At 34.2% G+C, this 27,586-nt stretch overlaps 1 protein-coding gene across 2 annotated transcripts in view; it reads right to left on the reverse strand.

The window, feature by feature from the left end:
• Window positions 1-25,231, reverse strand: part of LOC127733950 (acetyl-coenzyme A synthetase, cytoplasmic-like) — a 32,946-nt gene extending 7,715 nt beyond the window's left edge. For both annotated transcript variants that reach the window (XR_007997308.1, XM_052243436.1), the window contains exons 1-14: window positions 24,863-25,231; window positions 21,100-21,197; window positions 15,131-15,234; window positions 14,875-14,947; window positions 12,096-12,171; window positions 10,924-11,053; window positions 10,058-10,173; window positions 9,338-9,530; window positions 8,316-8,449; window positions 6,888-7,020; window positions 6,386-6,442; window positions 5,950-6,033; window positions 4,027-4,135; window positions 496-695 (exon numbers count right to left, since the gene is read on the reverse strand). Coding sequence is in view for 1 of the 2 variants with exons in the window: in XM_052243436.1 (XP_052099396.1) it covers window positions 496-695; window positions 4,027-4,135; window positions 5,950-6,033; window positions 6,386-6,442; window positions 6,888-7,020; window positions 8,316-8,449; window positions 9,338-9,530; window positions 10,058-10,173; window positions 10,924-11,053; window positions 12,096-12,171; window positions 14,875-14,947; window positions 15,131-15,234; window positions 21,100-21,197; window positions 24,863-25,179 (1,824 nt within the window). In the remaining variant the exon portion in view is untranslated. The remainder of the gene's footprint in view (window positions 1-495; window positions 696-4,026; window positions 4,136-5,949; window positions 6,034-6,385; window positions 6,443-6,887; window positions 7,021-8,315; window positions 8,450-9,337; window positions 9,531-10,057; window positions 10,174-10,923; window positions 11,054-12,095; window positions 12,172-14,874; window positions 14,948-15,130; window positions 15,235-21,099; window positions 21,198-24,862) is intronic.
• Between the last annotated feature and the right edge of the window lie 2,355 nt (window positions 25,232-27,586).

Below are 27,586 nucleotides of genomic sequence, written 5' to 3' on the forward strand. Positions count from 1 at the left end.
TGAAATCTTTAGATAAATCATTAAATGATGAAAGTTCCATAACAAAAAAAGTTGTGTCTATAAATGGTAAGTATTCAAACTATATTTTTTCCAATGGTCATACCCTCAAATGCAGAAATTCTGGATATATTTTTTTAATAATGTTTAATTATATTTTTACATTAAACTAAATTCAACTTACTGTAGATTCATAATTATTTGTGGGATACTTATTTTCATGGGTAAGGATAAACACAAAATTTATCTATTCTGCAAATACAACTTTCCTACCATTTGAAAACAATGAAATCTAGTATCCAATATTTTTCTTCTAAATCCACTAAGATGAGTAAACATGAAAATAAATGAATCCACAGTATTAGATTGTTTCAGGAGTTTGCAAAACAGAGTTGAAAGAGTATTGAAGTTATGTTTTGTTTATCAATTTCATCTGGCCCTTTAAATGATAACTTAGTCCATTTCAGTGCACATTTCTTCATAGTAAGTGCTTCATACCTCTTTCAGTGTGACAAAACAGTATGTACATTCTCCTTTAATTTTATGAGGATGAGAGACGACAGCAGCCTCAGCGACAGTTGGGTGTTCTACCAGAGCAGATTCTATCTCTGCAGTACTAAGTAAATGGCCTGACACATTCACCATATCATCTATTCTTCCTGTTACCCAGATATAGCCATCCTCGTCTCGTTTGGCTCCTACAAATAATATGTTAGAAATATAAATCAGCTAAGGCCAAAATAAAAAATAGGTTTGTTTCCACATGCCCCGACCGACTGGAAAAAAAGCTGCCCACTAAAAAAATCTTTTGTGTCCTTTCTAAATTTTATTTTTTTCATCTGACCGAACTCTGATTTCCGGAAATAGCGATCCAGATACAAATTCTTATTTAATGTGTGTCTGCATCAAATTGGAACTACTCAGCCATTTCCGCTTCATAAAAATCGAAAAAAGCTGATTAGTTCTGATTGATCTGCGTCAATGGCAGACCAAATTACCCTCTCTTTGAGTGTAAGGATAAAATATCCACACACAGGAAAAATTAAAACTTTAGTAAACAACAGATTGTATACATTTGGAAAACAATCAATTTGGAAAGAAGTATTAGAAGATGTCACTGACACAGGTGAAGGCAGTCTTTCACTGCTTCGTTCCGACAAGGTTTTGGTGCAAGTTAGCGAAAAAAAATTCAATTGCATTCTAGTCTATCACTATTATAGCCTAATTCTATTAAATCGTGTTATGTTTAATTTTGTTATTCTTTAATAATAGAGTTAAATGTTAAGTTGTTTCAGTTATTGAATTGAAGTTCTTTGAGAAAATTGATTTTTTTTTTTGTGTATAAAGAATATCAACATGTTACCATTACATAATAAAATGCTCCGCAGGGCTCAGCTTGATACGACCGCAGAGGTCGAACCCTGAACAGTTGGGGCAAGTATGGACACAACATTCAAGCTTGATACAGCTTTGCATTTGGATTGTGATTAAATATTTGACACAACATAGGTTTCTGACACAGAATGAATGTGGTCTAAGAACTTAAAAATTTTAAATTGGACATTCACCTATTATGGTCCAATATCCAAAATCTAAATACATGGTTAGATTCAGCATATCAAAGAACCCCAAGAATTCAATTTTTGATGAAATCAAACAAAGTTTAATTTTGGACCCTTTTGATCTCAATGTGAACAAAGTTGATAACGGGGCCCAAAAATCAAAAATCTAAATACATGGTTAGATTCAGCATATCAAAGAACCCCATATATTCAATTTTTGTTGAAATCAAACAAAGTTTAATTTTGGACCCCGATTTGGACCAACTTGAAAACTGGGCCCATAATCAAAAATCTAAATACATGTTTAGATTCAGCATATCAAAGAACCCTAAGAATTCAATTTCTGTTAAAATCAAACTAAGTTTAATTTTGGACCCTTTGGACCTTAATGTAGACCAATTTGAAAACGGAACCAAAAATTAAGAATCTAAATACATGGTTAGATTCGGCATATCAAAGAACCCCAATAATTCAATTTTTGATGAAATCAAACAAAGTTTAATTTTGGACCCTTTGGACCTCAATGTGGACCAATTTAAAAACGGGGCCCAAAATCCAAAAACTAAATACACGGTTAGATTCAGCATATTAAAGAACCCCAAGAATTCAAGAATAAAACCCCATTGAAATTGGTCAAGAAATAAGCAATTTATACAAAGTATCTTCTTTTGCACAATACTGTGCAATTAAATATTTCTTGCTATTGCGCAATACTGTACAATTGATCATTTCTTGCTATTGCGCAATATTGTGCTATTGGATATTTCTTGCTATTGCGCAATACTGTGCAATTGAAGATTTCTTGCTATTGCGCAATACTGTGCAATTGAAGATTTCTTGCTATTGTGCAATACCGTGCAATTGAAAATTTCTTGCTATTGCACAATACTTATTATATAATAATTTACACATCCTGTTTGGTGTGTATCTCCTACCATATCATTATTATTTGCTTTTAAATATAAATCAGAAATAACCAACTTAAAATGGAAAATTTTAAAAGAAAAAAAAAAGAAAAAAAAAGGAAAAAAAAAAAAAATCCCCCCCCCCAAATTTTTTGAACCCCCTTATGATTCATCACCCCCAAACTCAATCCCAGCCTTCCCTTTGTGGTATGGTACCTTGCAGTACAATTTCAGAGAGATCCATACACTTGAACACAAGTTATTGTCTGGAAACTAGAAAAATGTGTTTTTTGGCCCCTTTTTGGCCCCAAATTCCTAAACAATTAGGGCAATTAACCCCAAACTCAAACCCAGCTTTCCCTTTGTGATATGGAACCTTGTAGTACAATATCAGAAAGATCAATACACTTACACACAAGTTATTGTCCTGAAACTAGAAAAATGCTTGTTTTTTGCCCCTTTTTGGCCCCTAATTCCTAAAATATTGAGGCAATTACCCCCATCATCAATCCCAGCCTTCCCTTTGTGGTATGGTACCTTTCAGTACAATTTCAGAGAGATCCATAAACTTGAACACAAGTTATTGTCTGGAAACTAGAAAAATGCTTATTTTTGGCCCCTTTTTGGCCCCCAATTCCTAAACGTTTCAGCAATTACCCCCAAACTCAATTCCAGCTTTTCCTTTGTGATATGGAACCTTGTAGTACAATTTCAGAAAGATCCATGCACTTACACACAAGTTATTGTCATGAAACTAGAAAAATGCTTGGTTTTTTGCCCCTTTTTTGGCCCCTAATTCCTAATATTTTGAGGCAATTACCCCCAAAATCAATCCCAGCATTCCTTTTGTGATATGGAACCTTGTGGTACAATGTCAGAGAGATCCATACACTAACACACAAGTTATGTCTGGAAGTTACAAAAATGCTTATTTTTGGCCCCTTTTTGGCCCCTAATTCCTTTACTGTTGGTACCATAACCCCCAAAATCAATCCCAACCTTCCTTTTGTGGTATTGAACCTTGTGGTAAAATTTCATAGAGATCCATTCACTTAAACTAAAGTAAGAGTGCGAAAACCAATGTGTCTTCGGACGACGCCAGACGACGACGACGACGCCAACGTCATACCAATATACGACCGCAAAAATTTTTTTGCTGTCGTATAAAAACTGCACAATTATACGGTCAGAAATAAGAATGTTTTGTATGCAATACAGTAGTTAACAAAATGTACAAAGCTGCTTATCAATAATAGGGTACAATTCACAGTAAAGGTAAACACAAAGTTTGATGAATAGCATCAACACAAAAAAGTAGTACCTTGAATGTAGTTGCCATTTTTTCATGCAATATGTTTTCTATTATGTCAGACAAATACATTTTCCAAATAAAATAAAAAAAAAAAACACCTACCTACCTACCAGCAAAAATCTGGGTAGGGGTTTTGGGAAACAAAGATTATTTTTTTTATTAAGGCCTTAGACTCAGAACACTTACCATCCCTTGTACAGTAATAACCAGGGAATTTCTTAATAAAAGATCAAACAAATACATCACTTACCATCCCCTGTACAGTAATAACCAGGGAATTTCTTAAAATATGTTGTTTCATATCTCTCATGGTCACCATACACTGTTCTCATCAGGCCTGGCCATGGCTGTTTAAATACCTAAAATATATTCTGATTTAAGTAAAAAACCATACGTAAGCAGACAGATTTCATGGCATCCAACTCTCTAAGTTTTGTTTATCTCAGCAGGTTTACAAGGTTTTTTTTATATGATATGCATTCTATTATACATGCTGTTTTTACGAACGATGACAATAAAAAAATTAAAGTTATTTTATTTTATATGATGCTTGAAAATAAACAAACATGTTTTCAAATATATTACACATTACACAACACAATCATTAGGGATGGCTCACTCATTGGCTGGTGATGTATTTAAACAACTTGACTGAAGGCAAAGAATGATAATATATAGCTATCTGGCTTCTAAATATAAATTATACTATTGAGGAGATGGTTAATTGTATAAGATCTTATCCAGGTCTAGCTGAACATGACTGTAGGCCTTCAATAAATACTAGTCAAAAATGTCCCATTTATTGTTTCATAATCTGGATAAACAAGAGGCTCTCAAGAGCCTGAATTGCTCACCTGCATTTCAGAGGAGAAGATTTTTAAATGTTAGCAAACTTGATGAACAAATTGTGTAAAATTGTCTTTAAAGGGCAATAACTCCTTAAGGGGTCAATTGACTATTTTGGTCATATTAACTTTTTTGTAGATCTTACTTTGCTGAACATTATTGCTGCTTACAGTTTATATATATCTATAATAATATTCAAAATAATAACAAAAAACTGCAAAATTTTGGTAAAACTACCAATTCGGTGGCAGCAACCCAACAATGGGTTGTTCGATTCGTCTGAAAATTTCAGAGCTGATAGATCTTGACCAATTAAACAATTTTACCCCATGTCACATTTGCTCTAAAAGATTTAGTTTTTGAGATATAAGCCAAAAACTGCATTTGACCCTTATGTTCTATTTTTAGCCATGGCGGCCATGTTTGTCGATGGATACAAACTTCGGATATAATTTATAAACAAGATACCCTAAGGAACATTTAGTTAAATTTTGAAGGTAATTGGCCCAGTAGTTTCAGAGGAGAAGATTTTTAAATGTTAGCAAACTTGATGAACAAATTGTGTAAAATTGTCTTTAAAGGGCAATAACTCCTTAAGGGGTCAAATGACAATTTTGGTCATATAACTTTTTTGTAGATCTTACTTTTCTGAACATTATTGCTGCTTACAGTTTATATATATCTATAATAATATTCAAAATAATAACAAAAAACTGCAAAATTTTGTTAAAGCTACCAATTCGGTGGCAGCAACCCAACAATGGGTTGTTTGATTCGTCTGAAAATTTCAGAGCTGATAGATCTTGACCAACTGAACAATTTTACCCCATGTCAGTTTGCTCTTAAAGCTTTAGTTTTAGAGATATAAGCCAAAAACTGCATTTGACCCCTATGTTCTATTTTTAGCCATGGCGGCCATGTTTGTCGATGGATCAAAACTTCGGATACAATTTATAAACTAGATACCCTAAGGAACATTTAGTTAAAGTTTGAAGGTATTTGGCCCAGTAGTTTCAGAGGAGAAGATTTTTGAAATAGTTTACGATGACAGACGACAACGACAGACGACGACGGACGCCAAGTGATGGCATAAGCTCACATGGGGCCCTTCGGGCCCCGGTGAGCTAAAAAACTCAATAATGGTTTTTGGTAGATTTTTTGGACTATCACATAAAGGAAACAAAAGACAAAAAGATGGTATGTGACTCTGGATCAGGTGTGTTTTAAATAATGCAATATCACCTGAGAAATACACTATTTCAATGTATCAACAAACAACATTATCATATTACTGATTCAACTGAGTATCTGAAGAAAATAAACTCACCAGATATCCTTCTACATTAGGTTCTGTGATTTCTACACCTTCATCTGACATTATAACAGGTACAATTCCAAAGAATGGGAATGTCTGGAAATATATACTCAACAGTTAGATTTTGTTCTATATATGATTGGATTATTGTCTCAATAATGTATAGTCAGCAATTCTTTTTATTCATGGAAGTAGATTCGCAAAGATGAAAATATTTCATAATCAACAGCCAATAAAATTGAACTCTTGAGTATAAGTAAAGTTGCAATTCGCAGTATAGACTTCAATTCTTATGTTTTAACAAATTTCGAGATGTTTAAAAAAAAAATAAACCTAACGAAAACCATAGACTTCATCTTATATACAAATTATTAATAAGTACTAGAGTAGTATTTAGAACATTGTACCATCTTTTTTTTTAAAAGATGTTTTTATTATTTTGACTTACAGCAGATCCTGGTTTTGTTGGTGTGGCTCCTGGTAATGGTGTAATTGTGTGTCCACCCTAAAAGTAAAGTTAAAATCTGTTACCAACAGAAGTTCATGCTCTAGAGTAAATCAAAACAGTCCTGCTAGATATTAGTAAACAAAGTGTCTTCTCTCAGCATTTGAGCACTTAGATGCTTGATGTTTTTGAAATTATTGAATATTGTTGAAGAATCTCTGCTCCAGACATGTCTAAATGTTTGACTTTGCTTTAGAATTGCACACAATGACTGGGCTTACTCAATGCATAATACATATTACTTATGGCTACATTTTACACTGGTTAAAATTTATAACAAATTTATCTTTCACTTTGTTCAAATACTTAAGTAATGTTATCTTGACTAGCAAGATACTGTATTTCACTAAAGGTTAAAAGCAATCCAAGTGATGAACAACCAAGTCTTCATTTTTTTTTATAAAGTATATTGTTTAAATGTTTATAATTTTGTGTATTAACTTACTGTCTCAGTCTGCCAGAATGTGTCCACCACAGCACATTGTTTATTGCCTACAACATTGTGATACCATAGCCAGGCTTCTGGGTTAATTGGTTCCCCTACTGTAGCTAACACTTTCAAGGAGGATCTGTCATATCTTAAACAAAAATTAAATTCAATTGTCAACTATCATATCACAGAAGTCCAAAACCATCATACATGCAACCTGATCTTTCTTGGGGGTTAGTATGTATCTGTGTTTTTGGACCTGTTGGAGAAGTGAATATTCACATGACTTCCTTTCTATGAGCTGTTTGCTTTTACTTAAAGGATAAACTTTGATCTTCGGCCTCTGGTGGATAGTTTTTTCATTGGCACTTATTTTTATATTGTGACATAAATTCATTTGACTGCACAGCAGCTTGCTTTACTAAGTCTGGAGTGATCCATACATGGCAAGATAAATTTCAAAAATAAGTACCATGTACCTGAACTCTCAGGGTATTATTCAGTTTTAAAAAAAAAGAAAATCTGAGTCAATCATTTATTGAATTTCTAGCCAAGATAACAATACAAGTTTTGGCTATAACTTAATAAAGTTACTCCACAAGCAATAATTGATAAATGAAATATTATTGCTGAGTGCATGAAAGCTTTTCCGATAGAGAGTTGAACATATAGATGCTAACACAATATTCTATGGATTACTATATTTATTAACGCCTTGATGTTTAAATTTTCAATTTAACTTTATTGATATCAATTGGTATTTATTTAAATTTTCAACACTCAATCTTAAAAGTTAATTATCAAATATTGATTCTATATTGAATTATTCACTACAGCTTGTACTTTTAGTGAAAGATGTCAACTAATTTCAGTCTGATTTGTCAAATATCGGCAAATTTCATAAATTACCGAATGTCACTTTAGATAATCATAATGTAGTTACAATTATAACCCTGTCAGAATTCAGGCAGTCTTTTGCATATACCTTGGAATACTGTACATTTGTAAGTCTAATTTCTATGAAAAATTAGTTATTAAAAAAACCTTAGAAATGTATAGCATTAAATTTCAGCAATGGTGTTTAATAGGTTTAAAATTACATAAATTAGTTTTCTAAGAATTTCCATGAAAGACAAAATAATAATGTTTGAGGATTATAAATCAGGAGTCTGTAATTCAGTGGTTGTAGTTGGTTCATGTCTGTCATTTTTTTTTGTAAGTTAAATTGTTATAATTGTTATGTCGCTAGTTTTCCTGTCAGTACCTTGTAAAGCTGATCCTATGGTATAGGTTTTTCTCATTGTTGAGGGCAGTACTGTGACCTCTAGTTGCTTACTTTATGTCATTTGAACTCTGGAGCATGGATAGTTGTCTCATTGGCAATCATACCACATCTTCTTATTTCTATATAAATATGTCACCTCCAGAAACCTACAGACTTACTTTGTAACATATTCATCCCCATATCTCATCAGAGATCTAATAGCTGTTGGTGCTGTGTAAAACTTAGTCACTTTATATTTCTCTATGATGGCCCAGAATCTTCCAGCATCAGGAAAGAATGGTGTACCTTCAAACTAATAAAAAGGAATGTATCAGACATAAACATACTGGTTTATATGATCACATGATTACAACATCTGTTTTGTTTAGATATATCTCTCCAAGAACGGAAATTCTGGATAACTTACAAACCACTGGCAAATATTTTGAACTTTATATAAATGATATGTTTATATCTTATGTAAGTTACATGGAAAAATTATAGTCAAATAAAGACTCATCTACTTTTAACAAATGGACCATTGCATGTCCAACTATCCCTAAGAATGAATTCAAGATTATCTCTGAACTAAAAACAGACAGACGCAAAAAGATAGCACTGTGCTGTCAATGTATATTTGTTCCGCCTAACAGAAGTTCCACTAGATACTTTGTTATAAACAATGTCATAATATCTGTTCCTGTTGGAACAAATATTCTATACCATTTATTCCGTTAGGAACATATACTGTAATATTTATTCCAGTGGAAATAATATTCCAGAATATTTTTTCCATTTGGAACTTATATTATGTAGGAACTTCTATTTCCTGACAGTGCTATTGATTTTTGTCAATGTGTAAATAAAAGATAATATCAGTGTAACATGAACTGTCCACAATCATCTTAAAACACAAATGGGGACTTTTTACAGGTCATGAGAAACATAACTGATTCCATAAGTGGTAAAGGGGAAGAGTTTATCCTTTCTATGCACCTTAGATAAACCAAGTGGCTTGTGCTGTTTGAATAGCTCAATGTTTAGTGAAATGCTTAGTGCACTTGCTTGTCTTTTCATCCTGGTATTGTTTGTACTTCTATGAATTTTGTTTTTCATTGCCATCTTTAATTTCTTTCACCAAGAACAATTAATTTTTTGGAAGTACATTTGTACCACATAAATATTGTAATCAAGTTCTTACTATAATACTGGTAGCACCATTATTGAGTGGACCATATGCAACATATGTATGACCAGTAATCCACCCAACATCAGCTGTACACCAGTAAATATCATCTGGTTGATAGTCAAAGGCATACTTAAATGTTGTGGCAGAGTATAACATATATCCTCCTACAGTGTGGAGCACTCCTTTTGGTTTGCCTGTAGATCCACTGAAAAATAAAAGAACAGAGTTCCAATGTCCCCTGCGTTGCACATATTTTATATTTCCAAGGGGCATAACTCTTTTAAAAAAAGTCGATCAACCACCATTATAAAACTTGTCTGAGATTTTGCTGATATTAACCTATAGTATAAGTTTTATAAAAATCTGGCAAGAATTGTACCTGTGAGAGCGCTAAAAAGACTGGACGAACTGACGCCAAGTATTTCCATGTCCCCCGCAACGCTTTACCCAGGGGACAATAAGGTACACAAATGGATGTATTCAGAACAGAAAACCCAAATACTATGATTTTATAATTGATTATAGAATATCTGCAAAGGTATTTAGTACTGTTTTCTAATCTGAGTATCCACTGAAAAATAAACAATACAAGAGCATTTAGTTTCCAAAATAGATTGGAGTTGAAAAATGACTTTAGTTTAGAATTATTCTGTGAATTGTTTTCTAATTTGAAAAGTTACATATACAAGATACTCAGGATCAAATTCAGATACTGTTCCAGTAACAACTTACCTAGTGTATAACATGAATAATGGATCTTCTGCATCCATCCACTCAGGTTCACAGTCAGTGGACGCTGTTCCCATCACATCATGCCACCAAATATCTCGACCATCTGTCCAATTTATCTAATAATGAATTATATCTTTTACAGTGACATCACATTAAATGAACTTAACTTTTTGGAAAGCGAACGAAAGTATGGACAATCACCTTAACTCTTTACTATTAAACAATTTTTTGTAATATTTTTTATAAAAAAAAATATCCTTTTTTATGATTGAAAGTATCATTTTCTATTTATTATAAAAGAAAGAAGGGCTTTGTAATTTCTTTTTCAAAATATATTTTCCCACATGAAAGCTTTCCCTTGTCCAAAATTTCCCACACCTCAATCCCCTTACCTACTCATTACTAGTGCATACAAGTGATCACAAATTCTGTTAATAATGAGAAAGTCACACTGATTTTTCTCTTCTCAGTCTCAGAAATTTACTTCCTTCATGAAAATGGAATAAGAAAGCATTGCCTAGTAACATTTTGTCATATTTGAGCATCACTAACAAGACAATAATTGTTGAAATGCTCATCTCGTGCAGTAAATTTTTTATCTTGGAATGTTGTTACCATGTGACAGGTCTTTCCAAGAAGGAATGGTGTAAAGGTTAATAATTTTACACAAAATGTTAGTAAATGAAATTAAATGACACCACAAAATCTCCTTAAAAGCCAGTATATGTAGTGGACCATGTACTTGTGGTTTGTTTTTGCAGTAGTCTGATGATGGTTGTTAAAGTGGTCTGTAGTACAGTCTTATATTTTTGGAAATTCCCGTTATGTTTTTGTGTATGATAAAGTTCCAAACCATCATCAAATACCTTTAAACTATGTGTTGGTCTTTTGGCAGGTATTTCCTCAGGATAATTTACAAAATCTCCATTTTCTTGTACACTATGCCCCTTTGGTAACAAATGCTTCACAATAAAACAATGTGATAACTTGTGGTCCCTGAAAAAAAAACATACTTATAAATAAATGTCAGTATTTTCTGTGATGCAAATGATTTTACATCATGATCATTAGTATATTACTACAACAATGTCTGAAATATATACACATTAAACTGAACATTTAAATTGTTGATATTTTCAATAATACTATGTGTTTAAGGGGGTCAGACATGCATAGTCTCAGAATTGGGTCATTCTTGTAGACATTAACTATACCCACCTCACAACAACTTAAAAGAGATCGGAAGTCAAACATTCATAACATGTACTGATGAAATATGCCAAAGTCTAACAGTTACAATAGTTAAGGTCAAGGAACAGTATAGGGCTGCTGTCACAGATTAAAATAAGATATTACTTACAACTCAGGCAAAATGAAAGATAACAAGAATGTGTCTATAGTACACGGATGCCCCACTCGCACTATCATTTTCTATGTTCAGTTGACCGTGAAATTGGGGTCAAAACTCTTATTTGGCATTAAAATTAGAAAGATCATATCATAGGGAACATGTGTACTAAGTTTCAAGTTGATTGGACTTCAACTTCATCAAAAACTACCTTGACCAAAAACTTTAACCTGAAGCGGGACAGACAGACGAACGAACGAACAGACTCACAGACCGAAAAACATAATGCCCCTCTACTATTGTAGGTGGGGCATAAAAATCATTACAATTATTTCTTTTATTATCTAAATATATGATGGATGTGCATCTATACTAAGAGTATGTCAAATCAACAATAAAAACTATTTTGATATAATATTCAAATTCTAATTTCCCCAAAAGCAATTATTCTTATAAGCTGATACCTTTTTAATGGTATAAATAATTCTAGTTTCAGAAAATCTTCGTCCGTTTACCATAACTTGACCATGGATGGATTCTTAAAAAGGATTTGTGGTAATTGTCATGTAAAATTAGTATTCTAACAGTAAAAATTCAATAGATTTTGTGAATGATAATTTCTGTACCTGGAAAACATCATCAAATATAATAGCACTCAGAGGTGACCAATACTTTTTTAATGAATTTTACCTTTTTGAACAAATTTCTAAGGCAACATCTACTATGGATTTCAAATTGAGCAGTTTACTCCCTCTCCACACACCATCTGTAATACAACAAGGATTCTATAGATTACAAATATCAAATGGTTAATCCCTTACAACAGTTATAATATTACATGCATATCCTTTATACTTAATCATGTTTGGAAAGTTTAATGGTGTTTCCCACCAAACTCCAAAAGCAATGCAAAATAGTCAACAATTTTGTTTCATTAAAAAAATTGAAAGCATTTCTTTAGTAACTCATGTGACGGGTAATTTTGCACAATGAATTAGTTGTAAATTTTTAGCCGTACGATAAAATTCTATTATTATGACATCCTTGAAAACTGGCTGATTTTCAGATGAGCTACATTCTGTGAATTTTGTTGTTATATAATGTATAAAATGTATCAAAATATTTTTACAATCTTCCTTTGAATCTGTAAGACAGACTTCAAAGTAAATATTCAATTCAACAGGAGAAAAAATCTCAAATTCTGAACAGGGCTCACACTACATCAGAATCGTAGGGAGAAGTGACTTCTCTTTTTGAAACTGATAAGGAGAAGTGTTGATATTTGATAGAGAAGTGCTTGTTCGCTCGCGGCTCTACAATGTTTGGTCTTTACTATAACATATAGGGCCATATGTATCTTATTTTTTTCTTATATTGTTCAATTCATACCTGAGTATACAATTAAAGTAACAGTTCAAATTCAAATTCAAAGCTGCTTAAGTTTATCATTTCTAGTTGCACAATTATATTAGTCCTCTTGTCAGAAACTACCAACTAAATATCTAGCACTAAAAAGAACTTTTTTTTATATCAAAAAGGAAAAGATAGTATAATATATCAATTAAAATTCATGCTTGCATATAACGTTATAAAGGGCCATAACTCAAGAACTGTGAAAGTGACACTACCCAAATTTGAACTTGATATGAGTTTTGTGGTAATAAGCATTGTTTATAAGTTTCATAACATTTAGTTGACATAAACTTAAATTAGAGAACAGAATAAAAAAATTCAGCAATTTTTCCATTTTTGAAGGGGCATAACTCTATAACAGTAGAAGTGACGCCACCAAAATTCAATCTTTTTCTGTGTTTTGTGGTAATTAGCATTGTGCATAAGTTTCATAACATTTGGTTGAGGCAAACTAAAGTTAGAGAACAGAAACAAATATTTCAGCAATTTTGAGATTTGTAAATGGGAGATAACTCTAGAACAGCAATAGTGACTCCAACAAAATTCAAACTTAATCTGTGTATTGTGGTAATTAGCATTGTGCATAAGTTTCATAACATTAGGCTGAGGCAAACTAAAGTTAGAGAACAAAAACTAATATTTCAGCAATTTTTCCATTTGTAAAGGGGCATAACTTTAGAACGGTGAAAGTGACACCACCAAAATTCAATCTTTATCTGTGTTTTGTGGTAATTAGCATTGTGCATAAGTTTCATAACATTTTGTTGAGGCAAACTAAAGTTAGAGAACGGAAACGAAAAATTCAGCAATTTTTCCATTTGTAAAGGGGCATAACTCGAGAACAGTAAAAGTGATGCCACCAAAATTCAAGCTCGATCTGTGTTTTGTGGTAATAAGCATTGTGGATAAGTTTCATAACATTTGGTTGAGGCAAACTAAAGTTGAAGAACGGAAACCAATTTTGGGAAGTACAGACGGACAAGGGTAAAACTTAATGGCCCCTCCGCAACCGCGGGGGCATAAAAATATATAAATTTAACAAAGCAACTTTAATCAATAAATTGAAACAATGCATATACATGGAAATATATACATTAAGCAAGTGGATCTAACCAAAAGTCTGTTAATGTGTGTAGAATGCGTAATTCTCCTTTTGGGATCAACATTCTTTTGTCAGCTGTGCCATTCGTGCGTCCATTGTTATTATTGTAAGAATACAGATTTCAGACATAGCTGGTCCACTTCCGATGAATCCTGCCTCCAATCCCTAGTTCGTACAATATTTCAATGGTGGACAAGAAAATTTACAAAAGTAAACGATGTTTGACAAGCTTTTTGGAAAGGAATATGACGTTTTTAATGCAATAAATTGATTAAAGATTAACTAAAGGCAATTTTTATCATGTTCTAATGAAGTAACAAACTTATTTTGCAGAAAATTAGAATGATTTGATGTACCCTCTCGAGTAAGAAGTACCAGAAGTGATAAAAAATTGTCTTTATGACATAACATACAACCAACAGTAAAGTCAATGCTTTCACCTCTTATCTTAAGAAATAAATCGTTTATGTCTTTGAATTTCTTTACCTATAAATGAAAGATTGCTGTTTCATCAACTTGGTAAAAATTGAAAATTGCAGATGACAAAAGCGACTGAAATCAAGTATTGTAAACAACAGGGCGACTAGATATCGCTTTTGACGATCGAGCAAAGCAAAGTGACGGACGGGAAAGCGACTTTTTAGACCCTGTCGCCTGCTAGTGGGAGCCCTGATTCTATGAAATTCTTTTATTACAATTTTAAAGTAGAAATTAATTTACTATATTGACAAGCCTCATATTTTTCAGAAAATCTAGCAAGCCAAGCCAGAAGAGTAAATCTATAGAAGTCAAGGACCCATTTAATTTTAATTTTTCGTTATTCACCAAACATTTTGACTGACTGAATAAACTTATCTATAAAACTGCAGGATACAGCCCTACATTTGGAACACAATTTATTTAGGATTACATTTAGTATTGTCAGCTGTTTGAAATGTCTATAAAGTTACTTACCAGCTGTTACTATGGCACAACACTGACCATCTAAGATTCTGTCAGCAAGAGATTCAGCAGAAAATCCAGCAAACTGAAAAATACATCAAATCTTTAATCTTATGATTACTTAAACAACTGCCACCCTCTCAAAATCTCCATGGACAATTTTAAGAACAAATGCATATCTCAAAAATGTCGTATATTTATCTAAAATGTTGACAAGTCCCCAATTTTATTCAATATTTATACTTAAGACTTTTAAAATTGTTCTTACCACTATGGAATGTACTATGCCAAGTCTAGCACATGCTAACATTGCTACAGTAAGTTCTACTATCATTGGCATATAAATGGCTACACGGTCTCCTTTCTTTATTCCTGCAAAAAAAAATGGTTATGATCAGAAATTCTGCTATGAAACAATCATTTTGTATGTGAGTGTGTGTGTATGTGTGTGTTCATTTACAAAGGAAAATGTGACAGTGCCTTTTATTCATACATAAATTTGTGTTTAGCTGTACACAATAATTTATTTATTCTCAAATGGAAGGACTAATAATGCTGCCAGCATTACCAGCATGACCATGTGGACACTTTTATTCAAATATATTTTATTCAAGATTTATAAACTGCTAATTATATAATTTGTGACGAGTGAACCAACACCTTCTAACGGAAAAGCTGGTAGAGTAACCAAGATGGATACCGAAGTATGCTGCGGTTGTCTTAAAACCTCATGGAAATATAATATGTAGAGACAACAACATCTGGGTTACCGCAAGGTGATAGTTTTATTGAGTCTACATGTTTCGCCACTTACGGTGGCGTCTTCAGGACAATTTAAACATAGAAAACAAATACTGAAGTACATAAAATGCGGTGCATATGGGGTTACAAAGGTTAACAAGACGTAACGTCACAATAATTGATTTGACAACTTTAAAATGAAAGTGAAAGTAAAAGTTAATAATGCATTGTCAGTGTCTTTTCCAAAATGGACAACACCTCACAGGACATTCCGTACCATTCCAAAAGGCTTCACTCGGAAAGAGGTACTACTTCCAATTGCGTCGGGAATGTTGTAAGATGTATGGTAGTCGCACATGTAGGGCATGGTGGAAGTTGTGGTGAATTGGTTACATTTTGCGGTTGTGGTACACTATCCATGTTGCAAGTTTATTTCAACAATAATCGTGCGGTTCTGCGGTTCAGTACGTTTTGCGGTGGTCTTCTTTTTCGCGGGTTTTCCTTTTCTTCGAGGTATGGGCGGTTTCTTCAGTGAGGTTGGTGGTAGAATGGAACTGGTCGGTAGACATGAGGCTAACGGTTGTAACTACAACGCAGGACGGCTAAGGTGGATCGTGTGCGGATGCAGGGGTTCACAGAAAAATAAATAATTTGTGACGAGTGAACCAACACCTTCTAACGGAAAAGCTGGTAGAGTAACCAAGATGGATACCGAAGTATGCTGCGGTTGTCTTAAAACCTCATGGAAATATAATATGTAGAGACAACAACATCTGGGTTACCGCAAGGTGATAGTTTTATTGAGTCTACATGTTTCGCCACTTACGGTGGCGTCTTCAGGACAATTTAAACATAGAAAACAAATACTGAAGTACATAAAATGCGGTGCATATGGGGTTACAAAGGTTAACAAGACGTAACGTCACAATAATTGATTTGACAACTTTAAAATGAAAGTGAAAGTAAAAGTTAATAATGCATTGTCAGTGTCTTTTCCAAAATGGACAACACCTCACAGGACATTCCGTACCATTCCAAAAGGCTTCACTCGGAAAGAGGTACTACTTCCAATTGCGTCGGGAATGTTGTAAGATGTATGGTAGTCGCACATGTAGGGCATGGTGGAAGTTGTGGTGAATTGGTTACATTTTGCGGTTGTGGTACACTATCCATGTTGCAAGTTTATTTCAACAATAATCGTGCGGTTCTGCGGTTCAGTACGTTTTGCGGTGGTCTTCTTTTTCGCGGGTTTTCCTTTTCTTCGAGGTATGGGCGGTTTCTTCAGTGAGGTTGGTGGTAGAATGGAACTGGTCGGTAGACATGAGGCTAACGGTTGTAACTACAACGCAGGACGGCTAAGGTGGATCGTGTGCGGATGCAGGGGTTCACAGAAAAATAAATAATTTGTGACGAGTGAACCAACACCTTCTAACGGAAAAGCTGGTAGAGTAACCAAGATGGATACCGAAGTATGCTGCGGTTGTCTTAAAACCTCATGGAAATATAATATGTAGAGACAACAACATCTGGGTTACCGCAAGGTGATAGTTTTATTGAGTCTACATGTTTCGCCACTTACGGTGGCGTCTTCAGGACAATTTAAACATAGAAAACAAATACTGAAGTACATAAAATGCGGTGCATATGGGGTTACAAAGGTTAACAAGACGTAACGTCACAATAATTGATTTGACAACTTTAAAATGAAAGTGAAAGTAAAAGTTAATAATGCATTGTCAGTGTCTTTTCCAAAATGGACAACACCTCACAGGACATTCCGTACCATTCCAAAAGGCTTCACTCGGAAAGAGGTACTACTTCCAATTGCGTCGGGAATGTTGTAAGATGTATGGTAGTCGCACATGTAGGGCATGGTGGAAGTTGTGGTGAATTGGTTACATTTTGCGGTTGTGGTACACTATCCATGTTGCAAGTTTATTTCAACAATAATCGTGCGGTTCTGCGGTTCAGTACGTTTTGCGGTGGTCTTCTTTTTCGCGGGTTTTCCTTTTCTTCGAGGTATGGGCGGTTTCTTCAGTGAGGTTGGTGGTAGAATGGAACTGGTCGGTAGACATGAGGCTAACGGTTGTAACTACAACGCAGGACGGCTAAGGTGGATCGTGTGCGGATGCAGGGGTTCACAGAAAAATAAATAATTTGTGACGAGTGAACCAACACCTTCTAACGGAAAAGCTGGTAGAGTAACCAAGATGGATACCGAAGTATGCTGCGGTTGTCTTAAAACCTCATGGAAATATAATATGTAGAGACAACAACATCTGGGTTACCGCAAGGTGATAGTTTTATTGAGTCTACATGTTTCGCCACTTACGGTGGCGTCTTCAGGACAATTTAAACATAGAAAACAAATACTGAAGTACATAAAATGCGGTGCATATGGGGTTACAAAGGTTAACAAGACGTAACGTCACAATAATTGATTTGACAACTTTAAAATGAAAGTGAAAGTAAAAGTTAATAATGCATTGTCAGTGTCTTTTCCAAAATGGACAACACCTCACAGGACATTCCGTACCATTCCAAAAGGCTTCACTCGGAAAGAGGTACTACTTCCAATTGCGTCGGGAATGTTGTAAGATGTATGGTAGTCGCACATGTAGGGCATGGTGGAAGTTGTGGTGAATTGGTTACATTTTGCGGTTGTGGTACACTATCCATGTTGCAAGTTTATTTCAACAATAATCGTGCGGTTCTGCGGTTCAGTACGTTTTGCGGTGGTCTTCTTTTTCGCGGGTTTTCCTTTTCTTCGAGGTATGGGCGGTTTCTTCAGTGAGGTTGGTGGTAGAATGGAACTGGTCGGTAGACATGAGGCTAACGGTTGTAACTACAACGCAGGACGGCTAAGGTGGATCGTGTGCGGATGCAGGGGTTCACAGAAAAATAAATAATTTGTGACGAGTGAACCAACACCTTCTAACGGAAAAGCTGGTAGAGTAACCAAGATGGATACCGAAGTATGCTGCGGTTGTCTTAAAACCTCATGGAAATATAATATGTAGAGACAACAACATCTGGGTTACCGCAAGGTGATAGTTTTATTGAGTCTACATGTTTCGCCACTTACGGTGGCGTCTTCAGGACAATTTAAACATAGAAAACAAATACTGAAGTACATAAAATGCGGTGCATATGGGGTTACAAAGGTTAACAAGACGTAACGTCACAATAATTGATTTGACAACTTTAAAATGAAAGTGAAAGTAAAAGTTAATAATGCATTGTCAGTGTCTTTTCCAAAATGGACAACACCTCACAGGACATTCCGTACCATTCCAAAAGGCTTCACTCGGAAAGAGGTACTACTTCCAATTGCGTCGGGAATGTTGTAAGATGTATGGTAGTCGCACATGTAGGGCATGGTGGAAGTTGTGGTGAATTGGTTACATTTTGCGGTTGTGGTACACTATCCATGTTGCAAGTTAATTTCAACAATAATCGTGCGGTTCTGCGGTTCAGTACGTTTTGCGGTGGTCTTCTTTTTCGCGGGTTTTCCTTTTCTTCGAGGTATGGGCGGTTTCTTCAGTGAGGTTGGTGGTAGAATGGAACTGGTCGGTAGACATGAGGCTAACGGTTGTAACTACAACGCAGGACGGCTAAGGTGGATCGTGTGCGGTTGCAGGGGTTCACAGAAAAATAAATAATTTGTGACGAGTGAACCAACACCTTCTAACGGAAAAGCTGGTAGAGTAACCAAGATGGATACCGAAGTATGCTGCGGTTGTCTTAAAACCTCATGGAAATATAATATGTAGAGACAACAACATCTGGGTTACCGCAAGGTGATAGTTTTATTGAGTCTACATGTTTCGCCACTTACGGTGGCGTCTTCAGGACAATTTAAACATAGAAAACAAATACTGAAGTACATAAAATGCGGTGCATATGGGGTTACAAAGGTTAACAAGACGTAACGTCACAATAATTGATTTGACAACTTTAAAATGAAAGTGAAAGTAAAAGTTAATAATGCATTGTCAGTGTCTTTTCCAAAATGGACAACACCTCACAGGACATTCCGTACCATTCCAAAAGGCTTCACTCGGAAAGAGGTACTACTTCCAATTGCGTCGGGAATGTTGTAAGATGTATGGTAGTCGCACATGTAGGGCATGGTGGAAGTTGTGGTGAATTGGTTACATTTTGCGGTTGTGGTACACTATCCATGTTGCAAGTTAATTTCAACAATAATCGTGCGGTTCTGCGGTTCAGTACGTTTTGCGGTGGTCTTCTTTTTCGCGGGTTTTCCTTTTCTTCGAGGTATGGGCGGTTTCTTCAGTGAGGTTGGTGGTAGAATGGAACTGGTCGGTAGACATGAGGCTAACGGTTGTAACTACAACGCAAGACGGCTAAGGTGGATCGTGTGCGGATGCAGGGGTTCACAGAAAAATAAATAATTTGTGACGAGTGAACCAACACCTTCTAACGGAAAAGCTGGTAGAGTAACCAAGATGGATACCGAAGTATGCTGCGGTTGTCTTAAAACCTCATGGAAATATAATATGTAGAGACAACAACATCTGGGTTACCGCAAGGTGATAGTTTTATTGAGTCTACATGTTTCGCCACTTACGGTGGCGTCTTCAGGACAATTTAAACATAGAAAACAAATACTGAAGTACATAAAATGCGGTGCATATGGGGTTACAAAGGTTAACAAGACGTAACGTCACAATAATTACTCTACCAGCTTTTCCGATTCACCACAACTTCCACCATGCCCTACATGTGCGACTACCATACATCTTACAACATTCCCGACGCAATTGGAAGTAGTACCTCTTTCCGAGTGAAGCCTTTTGGAATGGTACGGAATGTCCTGTGAGGTGTTGTCCATTTTGGAAAAGACACTGACAATGCATTATTAACTTTTACTTTCACTTTCATTTTAAAGTTGTCAAATCAATTATTGTGACGTTACGTCTTGTTAACCTTTGTAACCCCATATGCACCGCATTTTATGTACTTCAGTATTTGTTTTCTATGTTTAAATTGTCCTGAAGACGCCACCGTAAGTGGCGAAACATGTAGACTCAATAAAACTATCACCTTGCGGTAACCCAGATGTTGTTGTCTCTACATATTATATGCTAATTATATAGATAAAAAAAGAGTTACATTGTAAATGTGTTTCCCCATCTAAGATCTTCCAGCACAAAATGTCAGATAAAACAAATGGCATTTGATTTGTTTCTATGCATGATCCATGACTTACACTACATGTATGAAGAACTTTACCAATATAATCATCAACAATAACACAACAGTCAGGAGGACTAACTTCAAACTGACTTAATATATACATCTTGATGACATTCAATAATTGCCATGTTTGCACAAATACAAAACTACAGTTTCATTTTTTTTTATAATTCTGCCTGAGTGACCATACTTGTTTCAGGTAGCTGTCAATATTTTCTGAATATTTATAATCTGAAATGGTTTTTAATGAGAAATTTTCTATTCAATATTACTCACCACATTGCTTTAAAATATTAGCAAACTTGCAGATTTTATCTTTTAGCTGCAAGTAGGTAATATGTCCTGAATCATGGTCAGCTGGGTCATTTCCTTCCCTGCAAAATGTATATAAATAAAAAATGTGGCTTATATGGCTGAGTGTGGTGTAGTGGCCCCCAGCATGGGCCCAGTGATTTCAGATAATATTTGTGAAAATGCATATGCACTTTTCTACCTATTTCATGTATAAAAATAAGGCGATTGGTATGATTTGCCCATAAGACAGCATTCACCAAACGATCAAAGAATAAGAATTTTAAACAAGTTATTTATAGCCTTCAATCAATAAGCAATTTTATCATTGTGGATAATATTTATACACAGGTACAGATAAACCAATTTGGAGGTTATGTTCTACTTACATAAGTAAAAAGGTGTATCTTTGGAAAAGATACATGTATCTGTTGATACAGATAGGAGCATATGTTTACATTGTACAACCATCAGTTCTATGACTTTTTCATAATATCTAATTGCATTAAGTTTAATGGCTAAAGTTTGACAATCTTGAAAATTGAGATAAAATAGAATTTTAAACAATAACAATATACCGGTAGTTATTTTTATAGAATTGTGTTCCATTGTCCCCCTTGATTGCATATATATACATGTATATATAGAAACAAGTCTAAATTGAAAACAACGTTCAAACCTATGATTGCGTTGGATAAAAACCGCAATTTTTATACGTGTGCATGTAAAACAAATTTCTTGGTAGAGGGGTCTAAAAACAGCACACACAACATTTTCCAAAAGACCAAAATAGTGAAAAAAAGTATATTTTAACAAAACGCATTTGACTAACAGGCCGAACAATGGATGTTCTTAAACCCTGCTGACTGCCATTGGCGATTGCCAAATAAATTGATCACCAGTACAAAATGGATCTTAATATTAATTTAATACCAAACAGAAAACAATAAACTTGTGGAAAAGATGGTATACCACAAACATGAGGTGCAAAAATTTGTACACCATATCCGGATTTCGACAATTAATGTCTCTTCAATGATGTTAGGGATCGAAATGGTATTTGGAAGGCCGTATATTTTACCTCAATTTAGGATAGACTCTTGAATTTTAAAGAATTGAAATAGGATGAACGGATCATATAAACCCAAAGAATATAATACAAGCCCAAACGGAAAAAATATAAACAAGTCTAAATTGAAAACAACGTTCAAACCTATGATTGCGTTGGATAAAAATCACAATTTTTATACGTGTGCATGTAAAACAAATTTCTTGGTAGAGGGGTCTAAAAACAGCACAAACAACATTTTCCAAAAGACCAATATAGTGAAAAAGTATATGTTAACAAAACGCATTTGACTAACAGGTCGAACAACGGATGTTCTTAAACCCTGCTGACTGCCATTGGCGATTGCCAAATAAATTGATCACCAGTACAAAATGGATCTTAATATTAATTTTACACCAAACAGAAAACACTGGTTACGTTGAATAAAAACCGCATTTTTTATACGTGTGCATGCAAAACAAATTTCTTGGTAGAGGGGTAAATACAGCACAAACAACATTTTCCAAAAGACCAAAAAAGTGAAAAAGTATATTTTAACAAAACGCATTTGACTAGCAGGTCGAGCAACGGATGTTCTTAATATATATATATATATATATATATATAGAAGTCTATAAAAAGGACCTACCAGCAAATTTAATATGTACCAGATCATCAAGAATAGGCGATACTGTGCAGATAAGGAAAAAATTATAAAAGTCTAAAGATTTGCACAACGGTACTATTATAAGATAATAAACGAAGATGATGTTAATCTTTGTATAAAACCATCTTATATTAGTACTGTTGCACAAATCTTTAGACTTTTATATATATATTTCAATTTGGCTAAGGGCAATAACTTCAAAAATTTGGTTTTTTTTTTTACTTTTTTTTATTAATGTCCAAGAAATGTAGATATGATATAGCTAACAATGTTGCTTTCCATATAATTTTTATTTACAAGAGTCATAACTCCTTTAAAAATAATTGGTCAGCACTGTTCCAAGACCTTGCTATTATAAACCTTTGATATAAATTTCATAAAAATCTGACAAGATATGAGGGTGTGAGAGTGCTCAATATGATTTAATAATAAATTACATTTCAAAGGTTCATAACTCATTTAAAAACCATCAGCGCATATTTTAAACTAGTTCCAGACATTACTGATAAGTTAATTTTAGATGAGTTATGAATAAGAGATCTGATTGGTCTAATTTTTCAAAGTTTCATTTCGATTTTGCCATTCAAAATTAGATAAATCAGATCTCTTGATTCATTTCATTCATTCATTTGAAGAGGCTTAAGATTATTCATGGGAGAACACATGAAGCAGGTGTGTCCCAACAAGTGTTCAATTTCAACCATCTAGGATATTTTTCAAAACTTATAGACCAGAACTTTTTTGTTTCTTGGCCTAAATTTTCATTTATGGCTCATTTTTGAATAAAAATATAGATCTATTGAACAGTGTAAAGTATGAGAAGGTACAACCAATCGTTTATGAAGTTTTTTACCCTGCACTATCACCAGTATTTTTTCTGAAGAAGCAAGTTGTTGACCTTGTTAGTGTATTCTGTACATGTATTTTAACATATATTAAAAAATCTCGTCTTGAACCTGTATATCATGTTTATGTCATATGGTGATTATGAAAGAATACATGTATATTCGTCAAAACAAGAAGAAAATTAAAATACGTGATTTTTTTACAACACTAGAACATACCTGCAACATCACGGGTCCGTGACTGAATTTAAGTACCTACACCTTATTTTTAGCCTGGGTTTTTAGCATTCGTATTGTCATCTGATAAAGTCATGCTGATTATAATGTGCACATTTTTATCTGCTTTTATAATCTTTCTGTTTGAACCCGTCCTGGTTTTCTCGCTATCACCAGAAACTACATGTGGCAATGATTGAATTTAGTAGTGTCGATCCCTGTATAATGCGAAGTTTAGGTGTGATTATGACTCTTGTATATAGCAAATCCCAAATACACCGTTTGGTGGTGCGCCTGACAGAGGCGGAACGTACAGATAAGTTAACAGGTAACAGGTGATATATACTATTGGTATCGGTATCGGATTAGACCCAGAACTTGTTAATTATATAGTATTAATTATGCGGAAAACAAAAGGGCCTGGAATGGTGTAATTTTTAATCAACACCATTGTCCGATCTTAGTTACATATAGAGTTGAATTCTTTGATTTGTTGTTTTTACGTCATGCCGGCTAACAAATTTTCCGGGAAGTTTTACACTCCTACCTAGGAGTCTACTCCCGTATTCGGAAGAAGAAGAAATTGGACCTCGTTATTTTGGTAGTATAGATACCTGGGACTATACACCTTGTCGCTATTTGTCTGCCATTACTGGACATCACAAAGGTTCCCCGGAAAATTTTGACATCACAAAAGAAAATGTTTGACGCCACAATGGAAAAGTGATTGTTGTATGACGTCTATAGTTCAAGTGTCGCAGATTCTCAAGTCAATCGTTGCAGATTCCCAAATAGCGATAAGGTCTATAATTTATATACTAGTCCCAAAACCATGAAAACATACACACTTGCCCATTAGTTTGTTGGCGGAGGCTGCCGCTGTTGAACATACCATTTCCCAAAAAATTGTATATCTAATTAAGAAAAATATCATGAAATAATATGCACTACTACAGAGGATATACTACCAACCAGAAGAAAGCAACCTTGTCTCCTTGTCCATTATTGACATGACGGTCTATAGCATTGAAGCAAATGTTTGTTTTAGCACCCTCCATCCACTTTATAGATATGCGACCTTTTCTACAGTCAAAATTATAATCTACAAATTTTCCTGTGGGAGGCGATACCCAATAAAATTGCTTTGCAATATCTCCCCAGAAACCTTCGGGGTCTTCCACTGATCGCTTATACATTTCCTTGTAGTCATCCATGCATTTAACATGCGATTCGTTACGGAGTCGATCAGGAGGAGGGAAAAGACAAGCTGTTTCATCAGAATTATCCATTTCTTTTATAACTTTTGCCCCAAAGTGAAAGTTGTGCGGCTTTTAGGTTTACGGCGTCGTGTAAACGCTTGAAAGGTGTCATTTACAAACACAGTAAACCAGCTCGCCCCTAATTTTAGTCGGCCTATCATATTTACTTCCTGACGAAATATATTGTCATTGTCTATGTCCGTCCGTCTGTCACATTTTTATTGATTAAGTTTCTCTTAGTTTCTCTTTTTCTAAGTTTGAAACTTTCTGTTTCATTTTGAATCATGCGATATAAGTTTTGTATCTATCAACTATCTGCTTCCCCGGAGTTACAAGTTGTCTGTTTATAAATTTTGAAATTATAAAGAAACTAAGGTTTCAACTCCCTCAGGCAAAGTTGGCCTTAGATGGATTTGGCTAATTTTTAGGTATTTTTTTTTGGTCATATATATAGCTCTTCAAATGTTTCGGTTCTTATACATTCTCGGCTTTCAAACATTCGGCTTTGAGCGTTCCTGATGAAGGTAAATCCAGAGAAGCGCTTCGGACGCATGAAATAATTGGTTGTTTTCGTTTTTTAAATCATGAGCTGGCTCTGAAATGATTCTTTTTAAATTTCTTGATGTGGGTTTAAAAAGTGTAGGAAAAAAAGTCACAGGTAAAAATTCACGGAAAAAAGACGCACGGATAAAAAAGTCACAGAAAAAATGGTCACGCTGAAAATAAAGTCACAATTATGAGAACAAAAAAAATAGTAAACTTGTTTGAAAATCATCCTGGACATGCAGGGGCGGGTCCAGGTGTGGGCGTAATGGGCGTACACCTGTAAAAAAAAACTATCGTAATCTGCTAATATTCACGGTATTGACTATGGCAATTTATCATATTCATTAATTAAACACATACTCTGAAAATGGTTCTAATGAATCCACTCTAGTCTAACCATTCATTGAAAATGAGAGTCCGTCAGTATTTCTGTGTTCATTTTAGGTTTTGCGTTAAGGTACATTTATACTAGTAACATATATATTTGGTATAGCATTTTTACTTCCCATCTGGATAGCCTTTGGTAGTATCTTATTGTTTCAATATCCATTAGTGAGTAACTAAGTGACATTAACCTACATTTTGCCATGAAGTTCAAGCACCATATTTATTTATGTGCCACATACCACCTATCGGAACTAGACAGTGACATGATTGCTTTAATTTAGTACTGTAGTACAATGACGTCGTTTTTTCATATTCAATCATGTATTCCACATTAAAGCCTACAATATTTAGAACGGAAGAACTTTATACTTCAGTGTTTGTTTGTCTTGTATCATATGTATGTCGTTCAACGAAACCAGAACTTAATCTAAAATAGAGAGATATTTATCTGTCTGGTTACTTCATAATTGGATGCTAAATTGTTGAAATCCAAGAGCTTCTGAGCTTCCCATGGACCCTCTACCAGGGCAACCGTAATTTCGCCTCCCGTTCATAAAATCCTGGCCTAGGACTATTGAAATGTTAAGTAACGCCTTATACCCTAGAATTTGGAATTTCTCGTTATTGGCCTACTGCAGCAGCTGTTAAGATCCATCCAATCATTTTAATATACCATAGACAATTAATGGAGAGAATTCGGCATAAAAAATGTCAAACCCTGGCACTTTATATATAAATATAAAATATATATGCTCCAAGTCAGGAACCGTTCATACACAAGAATTGCGGACAGCTCAACTGGATGGCTTTATCAGCTACCACACAGAGAACCGTAATCATTGAAAAAATTTTAACGTTATTGTCTATGGGGTATTATGACCATTTTTTTTGGCTAAAAAACATAAAATAATTGTGAAATGCACAAATGTCACTAATGATACTTGCATTTACTTCTTTGATCATTTCTTATAATGATAAGAATAATATTCCCTAAAAGTAATTAAATGGGCTTCCTTTTCATTATACAAAACTTGTATAAAATTTTGTATGTTTTAAAATTGCACGTTGCCATCTCTTTTCTATTTCAATTTACTTTTTTTCAGATTTCGTAGACATTTTTTTTCAATAATACACTCATGCAATTGTGCATTCAAATATTTGATAATAATAATATAATTACTCAAATCAAAATAAGATTAATTAGACAGAGCCTTTAAAAAAAAAAGAAAAAAAAATTTTGCATATTTTTCTTCAAGATGTCAACAAAACCACACTACTTTTAAAATATTGATGTTTAAAGAACTCTTTGGTATAACAGAAATTAATATATTGTTTAAAACCTAACTAGATATTTAAAATGATAGATGTAATTAGAAAAGGAGTTCGCATCATAAAAATGAGAATTAAACTAAATAACAAGACCAATTTGTCTTTCAATACGGTCAATCTTAGTTGAATGAATATACGTCGTATTCATAAATAATGAAGTTTCACTTTCAAATGC

Source organism: Mytilus californianus, unplaced genomic scaffold (genome assembly GCF_021869535.1).
Source record: "Mytilus californianus isolate M0D057914Y unplaced genomic scaffold, xbMytCali1.0.p SCAF_1, whole genome shotgun sequence".
In the NCBI taxonomy this organism is placed as follows: Eukaryota; Metazoa; Mollusca; class Bivalvia; order Mytilida; family Mytilidae; genus Mytilus; species Mytilus californianus.